The 27,014-nt window shown below is 42.8% G+C and overlaps 1 protein-coding gene across 1 annotated transcript in view; it reads left to right on the top strand.

The window, feature by feature from the left end:
- Window positions 1–27,014, top strand: part of LOC140190162 (scavenger receptor cysteine-rich domain-containing protein DMBT1-like) — a 111,461-nt gene that overhangs the window by 55,209 nt on the left and 29,238 nt on the right. The window contains exons 23-31 of the mRNA XM_072246673.1: window positions 1,158–1,319; window positions 3,738–3,899; window positions 6,264–6,425; window positions 8,682–9,005; window positions 11,217–11,531; window positions 13,950–14,111; window positions 16,536–16,697; window positions 19,120–19,281; window positions 21,669–21,830. Of these exons, the coding sequence (XP_072102774.1) occupies window positions 1,158–1,319; window positions 3,738–3,899; window positions 6,264–6,425; window positions 8,682–9,005; window positions 11,217–11,531; window positions 13,950–14,111; window positions 16,536–16,697; window positions 19,120–19,281; window positions 21,669–21,830 (1,773 nt within the window). The remainder of the gene's footprint in view (window positions 1–1,157; window positions 1,320–3,737; window positions 3,900–6,263; window positions 6,426–8,681; window positions 9,006–11,216; window positions 11,532–13,949; window positions 14,112–16,535; window positions 16,698–19,119; window positions 19,282–21,668; window positions 21,831–27,014) is intronic.

The following is a 27,014-nucleotide window of genomic DNA, read 5'->3' as shown; positions in this document are numbered from 1 at the left end:
GTCCCCATCGGCTTCAGCTGCAACCCTTCCCTTCTGTACAGGTCATGCCTCCCGCAGAAGAGATGTGAATGATCCAAGAACCTGAAGTACTTCTCTCCCTGCTCCAAATTCTCAGCCATGCATTTATCTGCCAAATCATTCTGTTTCTATCGTCTCTGGTGCATGACGCAGGCAGTAATCCTGAAGGTGTTGCATCTCAGCATTTTGTCCACCTCTTTAAATCCTCATTGCAGAACCTCTTTGCACCAAGATTTCAGGCTGCTCTCCCTCCCCCTGGACAATGCTATGGACGCGATCCGAGTCCATAGCACCTGGGAGGGAGCAACAGACCATCCGTGTGTCCCGTTCACATCAACAATCTTTATTTTCGATTCCTCTGACTATTGAGTCCTCCATCTCAACTGCTCACGACTCTCCCTCTTTCCCTTCTGCAATCCGTGGTCAGTGCAACCCACCTGGTCTCCATGGCATTCTGCTGAGAGGATATTGCAAATAATTTTATCCAACATGATATACTTAGTATTCAGGGAATTTACCCAGGAGCTGCTGTGAGCTAACTGCCTATTCATCGTCTAATTCCTTCCCCTGACATTCACTCAGTTATCAGACTCCTGCACCTCTGATGGATGATCTCCTCACTCTCCCGTAGAAGCCGAAAGTCGTGCAGCTGCTGCTCCCGATCCATAGCACCGTGTTCCAGTATCTGTAGCTGGACGCACCTCACATACATATAGTTGCCCTTAGGGCTCCCAAGACTTCAACATCCAACGTGAATAACATGCAAAGGCCTTCTAAACTACATTAAGTACCCCCTTCAATTTACCCAGAGCCAGTGCCTCTTCCACTTTTACTTGTGGCGTATCCCAACAGTCAGTGCTGTAACAATGGTGGCTCCGCTTGTGCAAACATTCACATGCTGTGTCATGGATAGGAATGCAGAACTGAACATACCTGAAGTGAAACTCCAAAAAATACAGTAATTTCTTCTTTGATAGTGATTCCAGACCCCGAAATAAGGCTGGTAGGCGGCAGCGATCGTTGTTCAGGAAGAGTGGAGGTGCGGTACAATGCACAGTGGGGAACGGTATGCGACGATGGATGGAGCACTGAAGACGCCAAGGTTGTCTGCAATGAGTTAGGTTGTCCCTCTGCTGCAGCAGCAATCTCGGGGGCACACTTCGGGCAAGGCAGCGGGCATATCTGGATGGATGATGTTGCGTGCAATGGAAACGAATCCGCCCTTGGGGAATGTTCCTTCCGAGGATGGGGGAGTCATAACTGTGCTCACAGAGAGGATGCAGGAGTGATTTGTTCAGAAGGTAAGCATAGAACAAGGAACCTCTTTGTTTCTGCTTTCTGTCTATTGGGATTAACAAAGACTCTTTATTTTAGTAATTAGGCCAGCCACTCTAGTTGCTGTGGGTTAAACAATGAGAATTTTTGTACTGATGCTTGACATTGTTGGGGCAGGCACAACTCAATTAACATTTGTTCTGCGTGGCTTCACGTGCTCGAGTGTTTGATTTTGGGAAATTTTCATGTTCTAGTTGGTCGTGCATACAGGTGCTGATTCCAGATTCGTTTCGGGTTCGATGTATCAGATCAGAGAGTGTAAGAAATGACCGGTAATAAATCTGTATGCATTGAATTGTAACTATTTGTTAAGGACATTTCGTTAGCTTTCTGGGATTGACGTAGGAACTGCATTTCATAAACTGCATATAAACCTTTACGGTGCTCTGCAGAAGAACTTCCAAGTCCCTTTGCTTCTCAGACGTTTCGATTTCAGTCTGGTTAGAAAATAGTCTGCAGAATTATTTCGACCGATGATGTGCAAGATCATGCATTTTTCAAAATTGTATTTAATTTGCCTATTCTGTGCCCATTCTCCAAAACTGTCTCGGTCCTTCTGAATTCACACTCTTTTGAGTTGTATTACCAACCTAATTTTCCCAGTCTACCTTCATGTTAAAATTTCCCCTTACTATCATAACATTTCCCTTTTGGTACGCCATTTCTGTTTCTGTTGTACTCTGCAGCCTACATTCCAGTTTTTGTTTGGAGAGCTGCATATACTGCCATCAGGGTCCATTTCCATTGCAGTTTCATTACTGAACTGACAAGGATTGAACATCTTCCTATCCTATGTCATATCTTAGTATTTGATGCCATTGTCTAACAGCAGAGCGATGCCACACCCCCAGCCTATGTTCATACCCTTTCGATACAATGTAGAATGGAAATTCAGCTACCCGCCAAACAATCTTTCAGCAACGAATCGGTGATGTCCACAAGGTCATATGCGACAATTTGTAAAAGCTCCGTGTTGTTCTCAATTGACGTTGAGAACAGTGTTGTAACCCTTTTTGATTCTGCAGCCCTAATGCACAGATGCCCGCTCTGCTGGTAGCTTTTTTTTCGTTCGATCATCTGCCCGCCTTTCCTAACAGACTGACTACATGCTATCTTTTCTCTTTTACCATCTGCGCTTTTCTGACCGCATTCCCTTCGGTTTCCACCCCCTTGCAAAATTAGTTTTAACCCTACTCAGTAGCAATGAGAAACCAGTGTGTGAGAACGTTGGTCCCCATCGGCTTCAGCTGCAACCCTTCCCTTCTGCACAGGTCATGCCTCCAGTAGAAGAGATCTGAATGATCCAAGAACCTGAAACACTTCTCTCCCTGCTCCAAATTCTCAGCCATGCATTTATCTGCCAAATCATTCTGTTTCTATCGTCCCTGGCGCATGACGCAGGCAGTAATCCTGAAGGTGTTGCATCTCAGCATTTTGTCCACCTCTTTAAATCCTCATTGCAGAACCTCTTTGCACCAAGATTCTAGGCTGCTCTCCCTCCCCCTGGACAATGCTATGGACGCGATCCGAGTCCATAGCACCTGGGAGAGAGCAACAGACCATCCGTGTGTCCCGTTCACATCAACAATCTTTATTTTCGATTCCTCTGACTATTGAGTCCTCCATCTCAACTGCTCACGACTCTCCCTCTTTCCTTTCTGCAATCCGTGGTAAGTGCAACCCACGTGGTCTCCGTGGCATTCTGCTGAGTGGATATTGCAAATAATTTTATCCAAAATGATATACTTGGTATTCAGGGAATTTACCCAGGAGCTGCTGTGAGCTAACTGCCTATTCATCGTCTAATTCCTTGCCCTGACATTCACTCAGTTATCAGACTCCTGCACCTCTGATGGATGATCTCACTCTCCCGTAGAAGCCGAAGGTCTTGCAGCTGCTGCTCCCGATCCATGGCACGATCTTGCAGTATCTGCAGCTGGACGCACCTCACATACATGTAGTTGCCCTTAGGGCTCCCAAGACTTCAACATCCAACGTGAATAACACGCAAAGGCCTTCTAAACTACACTAAGCACCCCCTTCAATTTACCCAGAGCCAGTGCCTCTTCCACTTTTACTTCTGGCATATCCCAACAGTCAGTGCTGTAACAATGGTGGCTCCGCTTGTGCAAACATTCACATGCTGTGTCATGGATAGGAATGCAGAACTGAACATACCTGAAGTGAAACTCCAAAAAATACAGTAATTTCTTCTTTGATAGTGATTCCAGACCCCGAAATAAGGCTGGTAGGCGGCAGCGATCATTGTTCAGGGAGAGTGGAGGTGCGGTACATTGCCCAGTGGGGAACGGTATGCGACGATGGATGGAGCACTGAAGACGCCAAGGTTGTCTGCAATGAGTTAGGTTGTCCCTCTGCTGCAGCAGCAATCTCGGGGGCACACTTCGGGCAAGGCAGCGGGCATATCTGGATGGATGATGTTGCGTGCAATGGAAACGAATCCACCCTTGGGGAATGTTCCTTCCGAGGATGGGGGAGTCATAACTGTGCTCACAGAGAGGATGCAGGAGTGATTTGTTCAGAAGGTAAGCATAGAACAAGGAACCTCTTTGTTTCTGCTTTCTGTCTATTGGGATTAACAAAGACTCTATATTTTAGTAATTAGGCCAGCCACTCTAGTTGCTGTGGGTTAAACAATGAGAATTTTTGTACTGATGCTTGACATTGTTGGGGCAGGCACAACTCAATTAACATTTGTTGTGCGTGGCTTCACGTGCTCGAGTGTTTGATTTTGGGAAATTTTTATGTTCTAGTTGGTTGTGCATACAGGTGCTGATTCCAGATTCGTTTCGGGTTCGATGTATCAGATCAGAAAGTATAAGGAAGGGTTGGTAATAATTCTGTATGCATTGATTTGTTCCTATTTGTTAACGGCATTTCGTTAGCTTTCTGGGGATCACGTAGGAACTGCATTTCATAAAGTGCATATAAACCTTTACGGTGCTCTGCAGAAGAACTTCCAAGTTCCTTTGCATCTCAGATGTTTCGATTTCAGTCTGGTTAGAAAATAGTCTGCAGAATTATTTCTAGCGATGAAGTGCAAGATCATGCATTTTTCAAAATTGTATTTAATTTGCGTCTTCTGTGCCCATTCTCCAAATCTGTCTCGGTCCTTCTGAATTCCCACTCTTTTGAGTTGTATTACCAACCTAGTTTTCCCAGTCTACCTACATGTTAAAATTTCCCCTTACTATCATAACATTTCCCTTTTGGTACGCCATTTCTGTTTCTGTTGTATTCTGCAGCCTACATTCCAGTTTTTGTTTGGAGAGCTGCATATACTGCCATCAGGGTCCATTTCCATTGCAGTTTTATTACTGAACTGAGAAGGATTCAACATCTTCCTATCCTATGTCATGTTCATACCCTTTCGATGCAATGTAGAATGGAAATTCAGCTACCCGCCAAACAATCTTTCAGCAACGAATCGGTGATGTCCACAAGATCATACGTGGCAATTTGTAAAAGCTCCGTGTTGTTCTCAATAGACGTTGAGAACGGTATTGTAACCCTTTTTGATTCTGCATCCGCAATGCACTGGTGCTTGCTCTGCTGGTAGCTTTTTTTGCGTTCGATCATCTGGCCGCCTTTCCTAACAGACTGACTGCATGCTATCTTTTCTCTTTTACCATCCGCGCTGTCCTGACCGCATTCCCTTCGGTTTCCACCCCCTTGCAAAATTAGTTTGAACCCTCCCCAGTAGCAATGAGAAACCAGTGTGTGAGAACGTTGGTCTCCATCGGATTCAGCTGCAACCCTTCCCTTCTGTACAGGTCATGCCTCCAGTAGAAGAGATCTGAATGATCCAAGAACCTGAAACACTTCTCTCCCTGCTCCAAATTCTCAGCCATGCATTTATCTGCCAAATCATTCTGTTTCTATCGTCCCTGGCGCATGACGCAGGCAGTAATCCTGAAGGTGTTGCATCTCAGCATTTTGTCCACCTCTTTAAATCCTCATTGCAGAACCTCTTTGCACCAAGATTCCAGGCTGCTCTCCCTCCCCCTGGACAATGCTATGGACGCGATCCGAGTCCATAGCACCTGGGAGGGAGCAACAGACCATCCGTGTGTCCCGTTCACATCAACAATCTTTATTTTCGATTCCTCTGACTATTGAGTCCTCCATCTCAACTGCTCACTACTCTCCCTCTTTCCCTTCTGCAATCCGTGGTCAGTGCAACCCACCTGGTCTCCATGGCATTCTGCTGAGAGGATATTGCAAATAATTTTATCCAACATGATATACTTAGTATTCAGGGAATTTACCCAGGAGCTGCTGTGAGGTAACTGCCTATTCATCGTCTAATTCCTTCCCCTGACATTCACTCAGTTATCAGACTCCTGCACCTCTGATGGATGATCTCCTCACTCTCCCGTAGAAGCCGAAAGTCGTGCAGCTGCTGCTCCCGATCCATAGCACCGTGTTCCAGTATCTGTAGCTGGACGCACCTCACATACATATAGTTGCCCTTAGGGCTCCCAAGACTTCAACATCCAACGTGAATAACACGCAAAGGCCTTCTAAACTACATTAAGTACCCCCTTCAATTTACCCAGAGCCAGTGCCTCTTCCACTTTTACTTGTGGAGTATCCCAACAGTCAGTGCTGTAACAATGGTGGCTCCGCTTGTGTAAACATTCACATGCTGTGTCATGGATAGGAATGCAGAACTGAACATACCTGAAGTGAAACTCCAAAAAATACAGTAATTTCTTCTTTGATAGTGATTCCAGACCCCGAAATAAGGCTGGTAGGCGGCAGCGATCGTTGTTCAGGGAGAGTGGAGGTGCGGTACAATGCACAGTGGGGAACGGTATGCGACGATGGATGGAGCACTGAAGACGCCAAGGTTGTCTGCAATGAGTTAGGTTGTCCCTCTGCTGCAGCAGCAATCTCGGGGGCACACTTCGGGCAAGGCAGCGGGCATATCTGGATGGATGATGTTGCGTGCAATGGAAACGAATCCGCCCTTGGGGAATGTTCCTTCCGAGGATGGGGGAGTCATAACTGTGCTCACAGAGAGGATGCAGGAGTGATTTGTTCAGAAGGTAAGCATAGAACAAGGAACCTCTTTGTTTCTGCTTTCTGTCTATTGGGATTAACAAAGACTCTTTATTTTAGTAATTAGGCCAGCCACTCTAGTTGCTGTGGGTTAAACAATGAGAATTTTTGTACTGATGCTTGACATTGTTGGGGCAGGCACAACTCAATTAACATTTGTTCTGCGTGGCTTCACGTGCTCGAGTGTTTGATTTTGGGAAGTTTTCATGTTCTAGTTGGTCGTGCATACAGGTGCTGATTCCAGATTCGTTTCGGGTTCGATGTATCAGATCAGAGACTGTAAGAAATGACCGGTAATAAATCTGTATGCATTGAATTGTAACTATTTGTTAAGGACATTTCGTTAGCTTTCTGGGGTTGACGTAGGAACTGCATTTCATAAACTGCATATAAACCTTTACGGTGCTCTGCAGAAGAACTTCCAAGTCCCTTTGCTTCTCAGACGTTTCGATTTCAGTCTGGTTAGAAAATAGTCTGCAGAATTATTTCGACCGATGATGTGCAAGATCATGCATTTTTCAAAATTGTATTTAATTTGCCTATTCTGTGCCCATTCTCCAAAACTGTCTCGGTCCTTCTGAATTCACACTCTTTTGAGTTGTATTACCAACCTAATTTTCCCAGTCTACCTTCATGTTAAAATTTCCCCTTACTATCATAACATTTCCCTTTTGGTACGCCATTTCTGTTTCTGTTGTACTCTGCAGCCTACATTCCAGTTTTTGTTTGGAGAGCTGCATATACTGCCATCAGGGTCCATTTCCATTGCAGTTTCATTACTGAACTGACAAGGATTGAACATCTTCCTATCCTATGTCATATCTTAGTATTTGATGCCATTGTCTAACAGCAGAGCGATGCCACACCCCCAGCCTATGTTCATACCCTTTCGATACAATGTAGAATGGAAATTCAGCTACCCGCCAAACAATCTTTCAGCAACGAATCGGTGATGTCCACAAGGTCATATGCGACAATTTGTAAAAGCTCCGTGTTGTTCTCAATTGACGTTGAGAACAGTGTTGTAACCCTTTTTGATTCTGCAGCCCTAATGCACAGATGCCCGCTCTGCTGGTAGCTTTTTTTTCGTTCGATCATCTGCCCGCCTTTCCTAACAGACTGACTACATGCTATCTTTTCTCTTTTACCATCTGCGCTTTTCTGACCGCATTCCCTTCGGTTTCCACCCCCTTGCAAAATTAGTTTTAACCCTACTCAGTAGCAATGAGAAACCAGTGTGTGAGAACGTTGGTCCCCATCGGCTTCAGCTGCAACCCTTCCCTTCTGTACAGGTCATGCCTCCCGCAGAAGAGATGTGAATGATCCAAGAACCTGAAGTACTTCTCTCCCTGCTCCAAATTCTCAGCCATGCATTTATCTGCCAAATCATTCTGTTTCTATCGTCTCTGGTGCATGACGCAGGCAGTAATCCTGAAGGTGTTGCATCTCAGCATTTTGTCCACCTCTTTAAATCCTCATTGCAGAACCTCTTTGCACCAAGATTTCAGGCTGCTCTCCCTCCCCCTGGACAATGCTATGGACGCGATCCGAGTCCATAGCACCTGGGAGGGAGCAACAGACCATCCGTGTGTCCCGTTCACATCAACAATCTTTATTTTCGATTCCTCTGACTATTGAGTCCTCCATCTCAACTGCTCACGACTCTCCCTCTTTCCTTTCTGCAATCCGTGGTAAGTGCAACCCACCTGGTCTCCGTGGCATTCTGCTGAGTGGATATTGCAAATAATTTTATCCAAAATGATATACTTGGTATTCAGGGAATTTACCCAGGAGCTGCTGTGAGCTAACTGCCTATTCATCGTCTAATTCCTTGCCCTGACATTCACTCAGTTATCAGACTCCTGCACCTCTGATGGATGATCTCACTCTCCCGTAGAAGCCGAAGGTCTTGCAGCTGCTGCTCCCGATCCATAGCACGATCTTGCAATATCTGCAGCTGGACGCACCTCACATACATGTAGTTGCCCTTAGGGCTCCCAAGACTTCAACATCCAACGTGAATAACACGCAAAGGCCTTCTAAACTACACTAAGCACCCCCTTCAATTTACCCAGAGCCAGTGCCTCTTCCACTTTTACTTCTGGCATATCCCAACAGTCAGTGCTGTAACAATGGTGGCTCCGCTTGTGCAAACATTCACATGCTGTGTCATGGATAGGAATGCAGAACTGAACATACCTGAAGTGAAACTCCAAAAAATACAGTAATTTCTTCTTTGATAGTGATTCCAGACCCCGAAATAAGGCTGGTAGGCGGCAGCGATCATTGTTCAGGGAGAGTGGAGGTGCGGTACATTGCACAGTGGGGAACGGTATGCGACGATGGATGGAGCACTGAAGACGCCAAGGTTGTCTGCAATGAGTTAGGTTGTCCCTCTGCTGCAGCAGCAATCTCGGGGGCACACTTCGGGCAAGGCAGCGGGCATATCTGGATGGATGATGTTGCGTGCAATGGAAATGAATCCACCCTTGGGGAATGTTCCTTCCGAGGATGGGGGAGTCATAACTGTGCTCACAGAGAGGATGCAGGAGTGATTTGTTCAGAAGGTAAGCATAGAACAAAGAACCTCTTTGTTTCTGCTTTCTGTCTATTGGGATTAACAAAGACTCTATATTTTAGTAATTAGGCCAGCCACTCTAGTTGCCGTGGGTAAAACGATGAGAATTTTTGTACTGATGCTTGACATTGTTGGGGCAGGCACAACTCAATTAACTTCTGTTCTGCGTGGCTTCACGTGCTCGAGTGTTTGATTTTGGGAAATTTTTATGTTCTAGTTGGTTGTGCATACAGGTGCTGATTCCAGATTCGTTTCGGGTTCGATGTATCAGATCAGAAAGTATAAGGAAGGGTTGGTAATAATTCTGTATGCATTGATTTGTTCCTATTTGTTAATGGCATTTCGTTAGCTTTCTGGGGATCACGTAGGAACTGCATTTCATAAAGTGCATATAAACCTTTACGGTGCTCTGCAGAAGAACTTCCAAGTTCCTTTGCATCTCAGATGTTTCGATTTCAGTCTGGTTAGAAAATAGTCTGCAGAATTATTTCTAGCGAGGAAGTGCAAGATCATGCATTTTTCAAAATTGTATTTAATTTGCGTCTTCTGTGCCCATTCTCCAAATCTGTCTCGGTCCTTCTGAATTCCCACTCTTTTGAGTTGTATTACCAACCTAATTTTCCCAGTCTACCTACATGTTAAAATTTCCCCTTACTATCATAACATTTCCCTTTTGGTACGCCATTTCTGTTTCTGTTGTATTCTGCAGCCTACATTCCAGTTTTTGTTTGGAGAGCTGCATATACTGCCATCAGGGTCCATTTCCATTGCAGTTTCATTACTGAACTGACAAGGATTCAACATCTTCCTATCCTATGTCATGTTCATACCCTTTCGATGCAATGTAGAATGGAAATTCAGCTACCCGCCAAACAATCTTTCAGCAACGAATCGGTGATGTCCACAAGATCATACGTGGCAATTTGTAAAAGCTCCGTGTTGTTCTCAATAGACGTTGAGAACGGTATTGTAACCCTTTTTGATTCTGCATCCGCAATGCACTGGTGCTTGCTCTGCTGGTAGCTTTTTTTGCGTTCGATCATCTGGCCGCCTTTCCTAACAGACTGACTGCATGCTATCTTTTCTCTTTTACCATCCGCGCTGTCCTGACCGCATTCCCTTCGGTTTCCACCCCCTTGCAAAATTAGTTTGAACCCTCCCCAGTAGCAATGAGAAACCAGTGTGTGAGAACGTTGGTCTCCATCGGATTCAGCTGCAACCCTTCCCTTCTGTACAGGTCATGACTCCAGTAGAAGAGATCTGAATGATCCAAGAACCTGAAACACTTCTCTCCCTGCTCCAAATTCTCAGCCATGCATTTATCTGCCAAATCATTCTGTTTCTATCGTCCCTGGCGCATGACGCAGGCAGTAATCCTGAAGGTGTTGCATCTCAGCATTTTGTCCACCTCTTTAAATCCTCATTGCAGAACCTCTTTGCACCAAGATTCCAGGCTGCTCTCCCTCCCCCTGGACAATGCTATGGACGCGATCCGAGTCCATAGCACCTGGGAGGGAGCAACAGACCATCCGTGTGTCCCGTTCACATCAACAATCTTTATTTTCGATTCCTCTGACTATTGAGTCCTCCATCTCAACTGCTCACGACTCTCCCTCTTTCCCTTCTGCAATCCGTGGTCAGTGCAACCCACCTGGTCTCCATGGCATTCTGCTGAGAGGATATTGCAAATAATTTTATCCAACATGATATACTTAGTATTCAGGGAATTTACCCAGGAGCTGCTGTGAGCTAACTGCCTATTCATCGTCTAATTCCTTCCCCTGACATTCACTCAGTTATCAGACTCCTGCACCTCTGATGGATGATCTCCTCACTCTCCCGTAGAAGCCGAAAGTCGTGCAGCTGCTGCTCCCGATCCATAGCACCGTGTTCCAGTATCTGTAGCTGGACGCACCTCACATACATATAGTTGCCCTTAGGGCTCCCAAGACTTCAACATCCAACGTGAATAACATGCAAAGGCTTTCTAAACTACATTAAGTACCCCCTTCAATTTACCCAGAGCCAGTGCCTCTTCCACTTTTACTTGTGGCGTATCCCAACAGTCAGTGCTGTAACAATGGTGGCTCCGCTTGTGCAAACATTCACATGCTGTGTCATGGATAGGAATGCAGAACTGAACATACCTGAAGTGAAACTCCAAAAAATACAGTAATTTCTTCTTTGATAGTGATTCCAGACCCCGAAATAAGGCTGGTAGGCGGCAGCGATCGTTGTTCAGGAAGAGTGGAGGTGCGGTACAATGCACAGTGGGGAACGGTATGCGACGATGGATGGAGCACTGAAGACGCCAAGGTTGTCTGCAATGAGTTAGGTTGTCCCTCTGCTGCAGCAGCAATCTCGGGGGCACACTTCGGGCAAGGCAGCGGGCATATCTGGATGGATGATGTTGCGTGCAATGGAAACGAATCCGCCCTTGGGGAATGTTCCTTCCGAGGATGGGGGAGTCATAACTGTGCTCACAGAGAGGATGCAGGAGTGATTTGTTCAGAAGGTAAGCATAGAACAAGGAACCTCTTTGTTTCTGCTTTCTGTCTATTGGGATTAACAAAGACTCTTTATTTTAGTAATTAGGCCAGCCACTCTAGTTGCTGTGGGTTAAACAATGAGAATTTTTGTACTGATGCTTGACATTGTTGGGGCAGGCACAACTCAATTAACATTTGTTCTGCGTGGCTTCACGTGCTCGAGTGTTTGATTTTGGGAAATTTTCATGTTCTAGTTGGTCGTGCATACAGGTGCTGATTCCAGATTCGTTTCGGGTTCGATGTATCAGATCAGAGAGTGTAAGAAATGACCGGTAATAAATCTGTATGCATTGAATTGTAACTATTTGTTAAGGACATTTCGTTAGCTTTCTGGGATTGACGTAGGAACTGCATTTCATAAACTGCATATAAACCTTTACGGTGCTCTGCAGAAGAACTTCCAAGTCCCTTTGCTTCTCAGACGTTTCGATTTCAGTCTGGTTAGAAAATAGTCTGCAGAATTATTTCGACCGATGATGTGCAAGATCATGCATTTTTCAAAATTGTATTTAATTTGCCTATTCTGTGCCCATTCTCCAAAACTGTCTCGGTCCTTCTGAATTCACACTCTTTTGAGTTGTATTACCAACCTAATTTTCCCAGTCTACCTTCATGTTAAAATTTCCCCTTACTATCATAACATTTCCCTTTTGGTACGCCATTTCTGTTTCTGTTGTACTCTGCAGCCTACATTCCAGTTTTTGTTTGGAGAGCTGCATATACTGCCATCAGGGTCCATTTCCATTGCAGTTTCATTACTGAACTGACAAGGATTGAACATCTTCCTATCCTATGTCATATCTTAGTATTTGATGCCATTGTCTAACAGCAGAGCGATGCCACACCCCCAGCCTATGTTCATACCCTTTCGATACAATGTAGAATGGAAATTCAGCTACCCGCCAAACAATCTTTCAGCAACGAATCGGTGATGTCCACAAGGTCATATGCGACAATTTGTAAAAGCTCCGTGTTGTTCTCAATTGACGTTGAGAACAGTGTTGTAACCCTTTTTGATTCTGCAGCCCTAATGCACAGATGCCCGCTCTGCTGGTAGCTTTTTTTTCGTTCGATCATCTGCCCGCCTTTCCTAACAGACTGACTACATGCTATCTTTTCTCTTTTACCATCTGCGCTTTTCTGACCGCATTCCCTTCGGTTTCCACCCCCTTGCAAAATTAGTTTTAACCCTACTCAGTTGCAATGAGAAACCAGTGTGTGAGAACGTTGGTCCCCATCGGCTTCAGCTGCAACCCTTCCCTTCTGTACAGGTCATGCCTCCCGCAGAAGAGATGTGAATGATCCAAGAACCTGAAGTACTTCTCTCCCTGCTCCAAATTCTCAGCCATGCATTTATCTGCCAAATCATTCTGTTTCTATCGTCTCTGGTGCATGACGCAGGCAGTAATCCTGAAGGTGTTGCATCTCAGCATTTTGTCCACCTCTTTAAATCCTCATTGCAGAACCTCTTTGCACCAAGATTTCAGGCTGCTCTCCCTCCCCCTGGACAATGCTATGGACGCGATCCAAGTCCATAGCACCTGGGAGGGAGCAACAGACCATCCGTGTGTCCCGTTCACATCAACAATCTTTATTTTCGATTCCTCTGACTATTGAGTCCTCCATCTCAACTGCTCACGACTCTCCCTCTTTCCTTTCTGCAATCCGTGGTAAGTGCAACCCACCTGGTCTCCGTGGCATTCTGCTGAGTGGATATTGCAAATAATTTTATCCAAAATGATATACTTGGTATTCAGGGAATTTACCCAGGAGCTGCTGTGAGCTAACTGCCTATTCATCGTCTAATTCCTTGCCCTGACATTCACTCAGTTATCAGACTCCTGCACCTCTGATGGATGATCTCACTCTCCCGTAGAAGCCGAAGGTCTTGCAGCTGCTGCTCCCGATCCATGGCACGATCTTGCAGTATCTGCAGCTGGACGCACCTCACATACATGTAGTTGCCCGTGGGGCACCCAAGACTTCAACATCTAACGTGAATAACACGCAAAGGCCTTCTAAACTACATTAAGTATCCCCTTCAATTTACCTAGAGCCAGTGCCTCTTCCACTTTTACTTCTGGCATATCCCAACAGTCAGTGCTGTAACAATGGTGGCTCCGCTTGTGCAAACATTCACATGCTGTGTCATGGATAAGAATGCAGAACTGAACATACCTGAAGTGAAACTCCAAAAAATACAGCAATTTCTTCTTTGATAGTGATTCCAGACCCCGAAATAAGGCTGGTAGGCGGCAGCGATCGTTGTTCAGGGAGAGTGGAGGTGCGGTACAATGCACAGTGGGGAACGGTATGCGACGATGGATGGAGCACTGAAGACGCCAAGGTTGTCTGCAATGAGTTAGGTTGTCCCTCTGCTGCAGCAGCAATCTCGGGGGCACACTTCGGGCAAGGCAGCGGGCATATCTGGATGGATGATGTTGCGTGCAATGGAAACGAATCCGCCCTTGGGGAATGTTCCTTCCGAGGATGGGGGAGTCATAACTGTGCTCACAGAGAGGATGCAGGAGTGATTTGTTCAGAAGGTAAGCATAGAACAAGGAACCTCTTTGTTTCTGATTTCTGTCTATTGGGATTAACAAAGACTCTATATTTTAGTAATTAGGCCAGCCACTCCAGTTGCTGTGGGTAAAGCAATGAGAATTTTTGTACTGATGCTTGACATTTTTGGGGCAGGCACAACTCAATTAACATTTGTTCTGTATGGATTCAGGTGCTGGAGTGTTTCATTTTGGCAAACTTTTATGTTCTAGTTTTTCGTGCATACAGGTGCTGATTCCAGATTCGTTTCGGGTTCGATGTATCAGATCAGAAAGTATAAGGAAGGGTTGGTAATAATTCTGTATGCATTGATTTGTTCCTATTTGTTAACGGCATTTCGTTAGCTTTCTGGGGATCACGTAGGAACTGCATTTCATAAAGTGCATATAAACCTTTACGGTGCTCTGCAGAAGAACTTCCAAGTTCCTTTGCATCTCAGATGTTTCGATTTCAGTCTGGTTAGAAAATAGTCTGCAGAATTATTTCTACCGATGAAGTGCAAGATCATGCATTTTTCAAAATTGTATTTAATTTGCGTATTCTGTGCCCATTCTCCAAATCTGTCTCGGTCCTTCTGAATTCCCACTCTTTTGAGTTGTATTACCAACCTAATTTTCCCAGTCTACCTACATGTTAAAATTTCCCCTTACTATCATAACATTTCCCTTTTGGTACGCCATTTCTGTTTCTGTTCTATTCTGCAGCCGACATTCCAGTTTTTGTTTGGAGAGCTGCATATACTGCCATCAGGGTCCATTTCCATTGCAGTTTCATTACTGAACTGACAAGGATTGAACATCTTCCTATCCTATGTCATATCTTAGTATTTGATGCCATTGTCTAACAGCAGAGCGATGCCACGGCCCCAGCCTATGTTCATACCCTTTCGATACAGTGTAGAATGGAAATTCAGCTACCCGCCAAACAATCTTTCAGCAACGAATCGGTGATGTCCACAAGATCATACGTGACAATTTGTAAAAGCGCCTTGTTGTTGTGCTCAATAGGCATTGAGAACAGTATTGTAACCCTTTTTGATTCTGCAGCCCTAATGCACAGATGCCCGCTCTGCTGGTAGCTTTTTTTTCGTTCGATCATCTGGCCGCCTTTCCTAACAGACTGACTGCATGCTATCTTTTCTCGTTTACCATCCGCGCTGTCCTGACCGCATTCCCTTCGGTTTCCACCCCCTTGCAAAATTAGTTTGAACCCTCCCCAGTAGCAATGAGAAACCAGTGTGTGAGAACGTTGGTTTCCATCGGATTCAGCTGCAACCCTTCCCTTCTGTACAGGTCATGCCTTCAGTAGAAGAGATCTGAATGATCCAAGAACCTGAAACACTTTTCTCCCTGCTCCAAATTCTGAGCCATGCATTTATCTGCCAAATCATTCTTTTTCTATCGTTCCTGGCGCATGACGCAGGCAGTAATCCTGAAGGTGTTGCATCTCAGCATTTTGTCCACCTCTTTAAATCTTCATTGCAGAACCTCTTTGCACCAAGATTTCAGGCTGCTCTCCCTCCCCCTGGACAATGCTATGGACGCGATCCGAGTCCATAGCACCTGGGAGGGAGCAACAGACCATCCGTGTGTCCCGTTCACATCAACAATCTTTATTTTCGATTCCTCTGACTATTGAGTCCTCCATCTCAACTGCTCACGACTCTCCCTCTTTCCTTTCTGCAATCCATGGTCAGTGCAACCCACCTGGTCTCCGTGGCATTCTGCTGAGAGGATATTGCAAATAATTTTTTCCAACGTGATATACTTAGTATTCAGGGAATTTACCCAGGAGCTGCTGTGAGCTAACTGCCTATTCATCGTCTAATTCCTTTCCCTGACATTCACTCAGTTATCAGACTCCTGCACCTCTGATGGATGATCTCCTCACTCTCCTGTAGAAGCCGAAGGTCTTGCAGCTGCTGCTCCCGATCCATAGCACCGTGTTCCAGTATCTGTAGCTGGACGCACCTCACATACATGTAGATGCCCTTAGGGCTCCCAAGACTTCAACATCCAACGTGAATAACACGCAAAGGCCTTCTAAACTACATTAAGTACCCCCTTCAATTTACCCAGAGCCAGTGCCTCTTCCACTTTTACTTGTGGCGTATCCCAACAGTCAGTGCTGTAACAATGGTGGCTCCGCTTGTGCAAACATTCACATGCTGTGTCATGGATAGGAGTGCAGAACTGAACATACCTGAAGCGAACCTCCAAAATATACAGTAATTTCTTCTTTGAATGTGATTCCAGAGCCCGAAATAAGGCTGGTAGGCGGCAGCGATCGTTGTTCAGGGAGAGTGGAGGTGCGGTACAATGCACAGTGGGGAACGGTATGCGACCATGGATGGAGCACTGAAGACGCCAAGGTTGTCTGCAATGAGTTAGGTTGTCCCTCTGCTGCAGCAGCAATCTCGGGGGCACACTTCGGGCAAGGCAGCGGGCATATCTGGATGGATGATGTTGCGTGCAATGGAAACGAATCCGCCCTTGGGGAATGTTCCTTCCGAGGATGGGGGAGTCATAACTGTGCTCACAGAGAGGATGCAGGAGTGATTTGTTCGGAAGGTAAGCATAGAACAAGGAACCTCTTTGTTTCTGCTTTCTGTCTATTGGGATTAACAAAGACTCTTTATTTTAGTAATTAGGCCAGCCACTCTAGTTGCTGTGGGTAAAGCAATGAGAATTTTTGTACTGATGCTTGACGTTTTTGGGGCAGGCACAACTCAATTAACATTTGTTCTGTATGGATTCAGGTGCTGGAGTGTTTCATTTTGGCAAATGTTTATGTTCTAGTTGGTCGTGCATACAGGTGCTGATTGCAGATTCGTTTCGGGTTAGATGTATCAGATTAGAAAGTATAAGGAAGGGTCGGTAATAATTCTGTATGCATTGATTTGTTCCTATTTGTTAACGGCATTTCATTAGCTTTCTGGGGTTCACGTAGGAACTCCATTTCATAAACTGCATATAAACCTTTAAGGTGCTCTGCAGAAGAACTTCCAAGTCCCTTTGCATCTCAGATGTTTCGATTTCAGTCTGGTTAGAAAATAGTCTGCAGAATTATTTCTACCGATGAAGTGCAAGATCATGCATTTTCCAAAATTGTATTTAATTTGCGTCTTCTGTGCCCATTCTCCAAAACTGTCTAGGTCCTTCTGAATTCACACTCTTTTGAGTTGTATTACCAACCTAATTTTCCCAGTCTACCTACATGTTAAAATTTCCCGTTACTATCATAACATTTCCCTTTTGGTACGCTATTTCTGTTTCTGTTGTATTCTGCAGCGTACATTCCAGTTTTTGTTTGGAGAGCTGCATATACTGCCATCAGGGTCCATTTCCATTGCAGTTTCATTACTGAACTGACAAGGATTCAACATCTTCCTATCCTGTGTCATATCTTAGTATTTGATGCCATTGTCTAACAGCAGAGCGATACCACGCCCCCAGCCTATGTTCATACTCTTTCGATACAATGCAGAATGGAAATTCAGCTACCCGCCAAACAATCTTTCAGCAACGAATCTGTGATGTCCGCACGATCATATCCGACAATTTGTAAAAGCGCCGTGTTGTTGTGCTCAATAGACATTGAGAACAGTATTGTAACCCTTTTTGATTCTGTACCCCTAATGCACAGATGCCCGCTCTGCTGGTAGCTTTTTTTTCGTTCGATCATCTGCCCGCCTTTTCTAACAGACTGACTACATGTTATCTTTTCCCTTTTACCATACGTGCTGTCCTGACCCCATTCCCTTCTGTTTCCACCCCCTTGCAAAATTAGTTTAAACCCTCCCCAGTAGCAATGAGAAACCAGTGTGTGAGAACGTTGGTCCCCATCGGCTTCAGCTGCAACCTTTCCCTTCTGTACAGGTCATGCCTCCCGCAGAAGAGATGTGAATGATCCAAGAACCTGAAGCACTTCTCTCCCTGCTGCAAATTCTCAGCCATGCATTTATTTGCCAAATCATTCTGTTTCTATCGTCACTGGCGCATGGCGCAGGCAGTAATCCTGAAGGTGTTGCATCTCAGCATTTTGTCCACCTCTTTAAATCCTCATTGCGGAACCTCTTTGCACCAAGATTTCAGGCTGCCCTCCCTCCCCCTGGACATTGTTATGTACACGATCCGAGTCCATAGCACCTGGGAGGGAGCAACAGACCATCCGTGTGTCCCGTTCACATCAACAATCTTTATTTTCGATTCCTCTGACTATTGAGTCCTCCATCTCAACTGCTCAGGACTGTCTCTCTTTCCCTTCTGCAATCCGTTGGCAGTGCAACCCACCTGGTCTCCGTGGCATTCTGATGAGACGATATTTCAAATAATTTTATCAAAATGATATAGTTGGTATTCAGAGAATTTACCGAAGAGCTGCTGTGAGCTAACTGCCTATTCATCGTCTAATTCTTTCCCCTGACAGTCACTCTGTTATCAGACCCCTGCACCTCGGATGGATGATCTCCTCTCTCTGCCATACAAGCCGAAGGTCTTGCAGCTGCTGCTCCCGATCCATAGCACAGTGTTCCAGTATCTGCAGCTGGACGCACGTCACATACATGTAGTTGCCCCTAGGGGTCCCAAGACTTTAACATCCAAAGTGAATAACACGCAAAGGCCTTCTAAACTACACTAAGTACCCCCCTCAGTTTACCCTGAGCCAGTGCCTTTTGCACTTTTACCTGTGGCGTATCCCAACAGTCAGTTCTGTAACAATGGTGGCTCCGCTTGTGCAAACATTCACATGCTGTGTCTGGATAGGAATGCAGAACTGAACATACCTGAAGCGAAACTCCAAAATATACAGTAATTTCTTCTTTGAATGTGATTCCAGAGCCCGAAATAAGGCTGGTAGGCGGCAGCCATCGTTGTTCAGGGAGAGTGGAGGTGCGGTACAATGCACAGTGGGGAACGGTATGCGACCATGGATGGAGCACTGAAGACGCCAAGGTTGTCTGCAGTGAGTTAGGTTGTCCCTCTGCTGCAGCAGCAATCTCGGGGGCACACTTCGGGCAAGGCAGCGGGCATATCTGGATGGATGATGTTGCGTGCAATGGAAACGAATCCGCCCTTGGGGAATGTTCCTTCCGAGGATGGGGGAGTCATAACTGTGCTCACAGAGAGGATGCAGGAGTGATTTGTTCAGAAGGTAAGCATAGAACAAGGAACCTCTTTGTTTCTGCTTTCTGTCTATTGGGATTAACAAAGACTCTATATTTTAGTAATTAGGCCAGCCACTCTAGTTGCTGTGGGTTAAACAATGAGAATTTTTGTACTGATGCTTGACATTGTTGGGGCAGGCACAACTCAATTAACTTCTGTTCTGCGTGGCTTCACGTGCTCGAGTGTTTGATTTTGGGAAATTTTTATGTTCTAGTTGGTCGTGCATACAGGTGCTGATTCCAGATTCGTTTCGGGTTGGATGTATCAGATTAGAAAGTATAAGGAAGGGTTGGTAATAATTCTGTATGCATTGATTTGTTCCTATTTGTTAACGGCATTTCGTTAGCTTTCTGGGGATCACGTAGGAACTGCATTTCATAAAGTGCATATAAACCTTTACGGTGCTCTGCAGAAGAACTTCCAAGTCCCTTTGCATCTCAGATGTTTCGATTTCAGTCTGTTTAGAAAATAGTCTGCAGAATTATTTCTACCGATGAAGTGCAAGATCATGCATTTTCCAAAATTGTATTTAATTTGCCTATTCTGTGCCCATTCTCCAAAACTGTCTAGGTCCTTCTGAATTCACACTCTTTTGAGTTCTATTACCAACCTAATTTTCCCAGTCTACCTACATGTTAAAATTTCCCCTTACTATCATAACATTTCCCTTTTGGTACACCATTTGTCTTTCTGTTGTATTCTGCCGCCTACATTCCAGGTTTTGTTTGGAGAGCTGCATATACTGCCATCAGGGTCCATTTCCATTGCAGTTTCATTACTGAACTGACAAGGATTCAACATCTTCCTATCCTATGTCATATCTTAGTATTTGATGCCATTGTCTAACAGCAGAGCGATGCCACACCCCCAGCCTGTGTTCATACCCTTTCGATACAATGTAGAATGGAAATTCAGCTACCCGCCAAACAATCTTTCAGCAATAAATCGGTGATGTCCGCATGATCATATGCGACAATTTGTAAAAGCGCCGTGTTGTTGTGCTCAATAGACATTGAGAACAGCATTGTAACCCCTTTTGATTCTGCAGCCCTAATGCACAGATGCCCGCTCTGCTGGTAGCTTTTTTTTCGTTCGATCATCTGCCCACCTTTCCTAACAGACTGACTACATGCTATCTTTTTCCTTTTACCCTCCGCGCTGTCCTGACCCCATTCCCTTCGGTTTCCACCCCCTTGCAAAATTAGTTTAAACCCTCCCCAGCAATGAGAAACCAGTGTGTGAGAACGTTGGTCCCCATCGGCTTCAGCTGCAACCCTTCCCTTCTGTACAGGTCATGCCTCCCGCAGAAGAGATGTGAATGATCCAAGAACCTGAAGCACTTCTCTCCCTGCTGCAAATTCTCAGCCATGCATTTATCTGCCAAATCATTCTGTTTCTATCGTCCCTGGCGCATGACGCAGGCAGTAATCTTGAAGGTGTTGCATCTCAGCATTTTGTCCACCTCTTTAAATCCTCATTGTGGAACCTCTTTGCACCAAGATTTCAGGCTGCCCTCCCTCCCCCTGGACATTGTTATGGACACGATCCGAGTCCATAGCACCTGGGAGGGAGCAACAGACCATCCGTGTGTCCCATTCACATCAACAATCTTTATTTTTGATTCCTCTGACTTATTGAGTCCTCCATCTCAACTCCTCAGGACTCTCCCTCTTTCCCTTCTGCAATCCATGGTCAGTGCAACCCACCTGGTCTCCGTGGCATTCTGCTGAGAGGATATTTCAAATAATTTTATCCAAAATGATATCTTAGTATATCCTCCCCCTGGACAATGCTATGGACAGGATCATTCACTCAGTTATCAGACTCCTGTACCTCTGATGGATGATCTCCTCACTCTCCTGTAGAAGCCGAAGGTCTTGCAGCTGCTGCTCCAGATCCATAGCACGGTCTTGCAGTATCTGCAGCTGGACGCACCTCACATACATGTAGTTGCTCATGGGGCACCCAAAACTTCAACATCCAATGTGAATAACACGCAAACGCCTTCTAAACTACATTAAGTACCCCCCTCAAGTTACCCAGAGCCAGTGCTTCTTCCACGTTTACCTGTGGCGCAGCCCAGCAGTCAGTGCTGTAAGAATGGTGGCTCTGCTTGTGGAAACATTCACATGCTGTGTCATGGATAGGAATGCAGAACTGAACATACCTGCAGCGAACCTCCAAAAAATACAGTCATTTCTTCTTTGAATGTGATTCCAGAGCCCGAAATAAGGCTGGTAGGCGGCAGCCATCGTTGTTCAGGGAGACTGGAGGTGCGGTACAATGCACAGTGGGGAACGGTATGCGACCATGCATGGAGCACTGAAGATGCCAAGGTTGTCTGCAATGAGTTAGGTTGTCCCTCTGCTGCAGCAGCAATCTCGGGGGCACACTTCGGGCAAGGCAGCGGGAATATCTGGATGGATGATGTTGCGTGCAATGGAAACGAATCCGCCCTTCGGGAATGTTCCTTCCGAGGATGGGGCAGTCATAACTGCGGTCACAGAGAGGATGCAGGAGTGATTTGTTCAGAAGGTAGGCACAGAACAAAGAACCTCTTTGTTTCTGCTTTCTGTCTATTGGGATTAACAAAGCCTCTATATTTTAGTAACTAGGCCAGCCACTCTAGTTGCTGTGGCTAAAACGATGAGAATTTTTGTACTGATGCTTGGCGTTGTTGAGGCAGGCACAACTCAATTAACATTTGTACTGTGTTGCTTCAGGTGCTGGTGTGTTTTTTTAATATAATTTTTGTTGAATTTTTAAAGTGATTACATAGAAGGATATTGACTACTCTCCCCCCTCCCCTTAACCCTCCCCCCCCTCCATATATACCCCTAGCTGAAAAAAAAGAGAAAAAAAGAAAGAAGAACCGCCTGGATATTGGAAGGTTTCCACATGGTCCATGGGATTCAAAATAAATTTAGTATATTTATTTATTACTTTCCCCAAGGGAGCAATATCTTTATCATCGGAGCAACTAAATATGCCATTCTATCTTTTATAAATAAGGGCGCCAAATTTTCCAAAATGTATCTCTTAAGTTATAAATAATTTTTTTGAGTGGAATACAACTAGACATTTCATTGTTCCAACGATTCACACTTAAATACGAATCCGATTTCCAAGTAACTGCTATAGCCTTCTTGGCTATTGCCAATGCAATTTTTATGAATTCTTTCTGATATTTATTCAGTTTAAGTTTCGATTTTATGCCTTCAATATCACCTGATAGAAATAATACAGGGTTATGTGGAAGCTGAGTTCCAGTAATTTGTTCCAGTAAGACTCTTAAATTTATCCAAAAAGGTTGAATTTTAGAACAAGACCAAGTAGAATGTAAGAATGTACCAGTTTCTTATTGACACCGAAAACATTGATCAGATAAGTTTGAATTTAATCTATTTATTTTTTGCGGTGTAATATACAATTGGTGTAAAAAATTATATTGTACTAATCTAAGTCCAACGTTTTTTGTATTTGTCATACTGTCAAGACACAGTCTTGACCAATTTGTTTCATCAATATTAATATTCAGATCTGTTTCCCATTTTTGTTTTGACTTGTGGATTCCTTGTTTAATTGTCTGTTTTTGAATCAAATTATACATACAAGAAATATTTTTTTAAATTTTTCCTTTTTGAATTAAATTTCAATTTCATTGGGTTTAGGAAAAATCATTGTTTGACCCAGTTTGTCTTTTAATTAAGCCCTTAATTGAAGGTAACAAAAGAAAGTGTTATTTGATATTTTATATTTATTCTTTAGTTGTTCAAATGACATCAATATACCTGGTTCATAACAGTCTCCTATAGATCTAATCCCTTTTTGTTACCAATTATATAAAAGTTGATTATCCATTGTAAAAGGAATAAGTCTGTTTTGGAACAAAGGGCTCCTTGCTAATAAAGATTTCTTTATTTCATTATCAACATTTATCTTATTCCATAAATCAATCAAATGTTTTAATATAGGAGATTCTTTCTTTTTCCGTATCCATTTAGATTCCCATTTATATATAAAATTTTCGGGTGTATTTTCTCTTATCTTATATAATTCTATTCTAAATCATGCTGGTTTTCGTTCAGCAAAGAAAGATGCGATAAATCTAAGTTGAATTGCTGTATAATAATTCTTAAAGTTTGGAAGTTGTAACCCTCCTAACTCAAATTTCCATGTCAATTTTTCCAATGATATTCTTGACATCTTACCTTGCCAAAGAAATTTTCTCACACATTTATTTAATTCTTGAAAAAATTTCTGTGGCAATTGTATTGGTAATGTTTGAAACAAATTCTGTAATCTAGGAAATATATTCATTTTTACAACATTGACTCTACCCACTAATGTTATTGGTAGTATCATCCATTTGTCAAGATCTTCTTGAATTTTTTCAGTAGTGGTAAATAATTAAATTGATATAAATTCTTTACATCATTATCAAGTCTTATACCTAAATACTTTATACCATTTACGGGACATCTAAATTGGGTTGCTAATCGACATTGGCTATAGTCTCCTTTAGTAAGAGGTAAAATTTCACTTTTATCCCAATTTATTTTATACCCTGACACTTTCCCAATTCATCCAATCTGGAAGATAATTTATGTAACGAATACTGTGGGTTTGTTAAGTAAATCAAAACATCATCAGCAAATAAGTTAATTTTATATTCCTCCTGATTAACTCTAAAACCCTTAATATCTGGATCAATTCTAATTAGTTCTGCTGATGGCTCTATCGCCAGTACAAATAAAGCAGGTGATAATGGACAACCTTGTCTAGTTGACCTTTTTAACTGGAATGGTGTTGAAATTTGACTATTTGTCACTACTTTAGCATTAGGGTTAGTATTTAATGTTTTAATCCAGTTTATAAAAGGTGTTCCTAACCCATATTTTTCTAATACTTTAAATAAAAAATTCCCATTTCAATCTATCAAATGCTTTTTCTGCATCCAAGGCTACTACTATACTCTTCTCCTCTCATTTTTGTGCCAAATGAATTATGCTGAGTAGCCGAGTTACATTATCTGCCAATTGTCTATTTTAATAAATCCTGTTTGATCCATATGTATTAATTTTGGTAAATATTTAGATAATCTATTCGATAAAATTTTTGCTATTATTTTATAATCCGTGTCCAACAAAGAAATAGGCCTATATGATGCTGGTTTTAAAGGATCTCTATCTTTGGCAATACTATTACAATCGCTGTTGAAAAAGATTCTGGGAGTTTATGTTTTTTTTCCGCTTGGCGTATTAACTCCATAGAAGGAGGAAATAATAAATCTTTAAACCTTTTATAAAATTCAGGTGGAAAACCATCCTGTCCTGGAGATTTATTACTTTGGAGTAATCCTAAAGCTTCTTCAACCTCTTTTAATGTAAGAGGCATATCTAATCCCTTCTGTTCTTCCAAATTCAATTTTGGAAGAGTTACTTGTGATAAAACCCTTGCTATCTCATTAACATCATTTTGTGATTCTGACTGATGTAATTCAGAATAGAAACTTTTGAAGGTTTCATTAATTTCTAAAGGTTTATAAGTAATTTTATATGCACTTGTTCTAATTGCATTTATCGTTTTGAAAGCTTGTTCTGTTTTCAACTGCCAGGCAAGAACTTTGTGTGCTCTCTCACCTAACTCATAATACCTTAGCTTAGTTCTCATAATTGCTTTTTCCATTCTATATGTCTGAAGCGTATTATATTGTAACTTCTTATTGACAAGTTGTCTTCGTTTTTCTTCTGTCATATGTCTGAGATTTTTTCTAATTTTGTAATCTCTTTTTCCAAAGATCTAGTTCTGCCATATATTCTTCCTTAATTTTAGTTGTAGAACTTCTTATCTGACCCCTCAAATATGCTTTCATCGCATCCCATAGTATAAATTTATCATCCACTGAATGAGAGTTTGTATCCAAAAAAATTTGGATATGTTTTTTCATAAAATCATAAAAATCTTGACGTTTTAATAATGTTGAATTAAATCTCCATCTATAAGTCACTTCTTCCTTATCAGTCATTATTATTGTCATTAATAAAGGAGAATGACCTGACAATATTCTTGCTTTATATTCTATATTTTTCACTCTGTGTTGAATATTCATTGATATAGGAAAAAATCTATCCTTGAGTAAGTTTTGTGTCTATTAGAATAGGACGAATAGTCTCTTTCTTTGGGATTAATTATTCTCCATATATCAATCAAATTTAAATCTTTCATCAATGATAAAGTTAGTTTTACTACCTTCGATTTTGTGACAGCCTTAGTTGATCTATCTAAGACTGGGTCTAGGCAAAAATTAAAATCTCCTCCTATTAATATTTTTTCATGTGCATCAGCCAAATTCATAAAAGCTTCTTGTATGAATTTTGCATCATTTTCATTTGGTGCATAAATATTCATGAGAGTCCATAATTCAGAAAAAAGTTGACAGTGTATAATCACGTATCTCCTCACAGAATCGGTTATTACATTTTGTATTCTAATTGGTAACGTTTTATTAATCAAAATTGCTACTCCCCTCGCTTTTGAGTTAAATGAGGCTGCAACAACACTACCCACCCAATCTCTCTTTAATTTCTGATGTTCTGTTTCTGTTAAATGCGTTTCCTGTAAGAAGGCTAAATCTACCTTCATTTTCTTAATATGTGTTAAGATTCTTTTTCTTTTCACCGGTCCATTAAGCCCATTAACATTAAAACTCAAAAAATTCAATAAATGAGTCACTATTCTTAACAAAGTTACTCCAATCTAAAACATTACTTAACATCTCAACTCTCATAGTTCCTTAGGGAATCTCTTTAAACTTCACCATGTTGCTATGTGTTTCCCTCCCAACCTTCCAGGCAAAAAGAAAGAAATAAAAAAAGATAAGATACAAAAAGAAAAAGAGCAAAATACCCCCCTACTAATGTTGTGAATGAAAAAAAGCACAACACTACCCCCCTCCATTGTGCGGGTCGTGGCTATAGCCACGCTTGCTCACATGAAATCCGTAGCGATTGGTCAGTATTTCTTCCAGCTCCTCGTAACAAAAAAATTGTATACATATAGAAAAATTAATGTCAGTATTCCTAACTAATATTCTTCAAACTTTAACCTTTCTTCCCCTCTATCATATAATTAATAATATATTTATATATTCTTTTGCCTTTAAAAATCCGCCAAGTCTATTCCTTGACAAAATCTTCATCTTTAATCCATCTCGCTCCCCTGGGTTTGTTCTTGTATCTTCAAAGAAACTCGCACAAACTCCTCCCCTTTCTGGTAGTCATCAAAAAATCTTTTTTCTCTGGCAGCCAAAAAAACCTTCAAGGTTGCAGGATAGCGCAGTATAAATTGATAACTGTGATCCCAAAGGACTGTTTTCACTGGATTATATTTCTTCCTTCTCTTCAAGAGTTCATAATTTATGTCAGGGTAGAAAAGAATTTTTTTCCCTTCTATCATCAATGGCCCTTTTCTGTTTTTGGCAGTTTGAGCAGCCGCACGTAGCATCTTTTCTTTGTCTTGAAATCTTAAACATTTTATTAAAATGGATCGTGGATATTGGTCATCTTGTGGTTTTGGTCTTAGAGCTCTATGTGCCCGTTCAATTTCAATTGATCGGTCTTCCTCTTTCATTTCCAAAGTTTCCGGGACCATCTTTGAAAAAATTCTATTGGATTGTCTCCCTCTATACCTTCTTTAAGACCAACAATCTTAATATTA

This window comes from Mobula birostris, chromosome 29 (genome assembly GCF_030028105.1).
Source record: "Mobula birostris isolate sMobBir1 chromosome 29, sMobBir1.hap1, whole genome shotgun sequence".
Taxonomy (NCBI): domain Eukaryota; kingdom Metazoa; phylum Chordata; class Chondrichthyes; order Myliobatiformes; family Myliobatidae; genus Mobula; species Mobula birostris.
The sequence above is the reverse complement of the archived record's forward strand: the minus strand, read 5'-3'. Positions and strand labels throughout refer to the sequence as shown.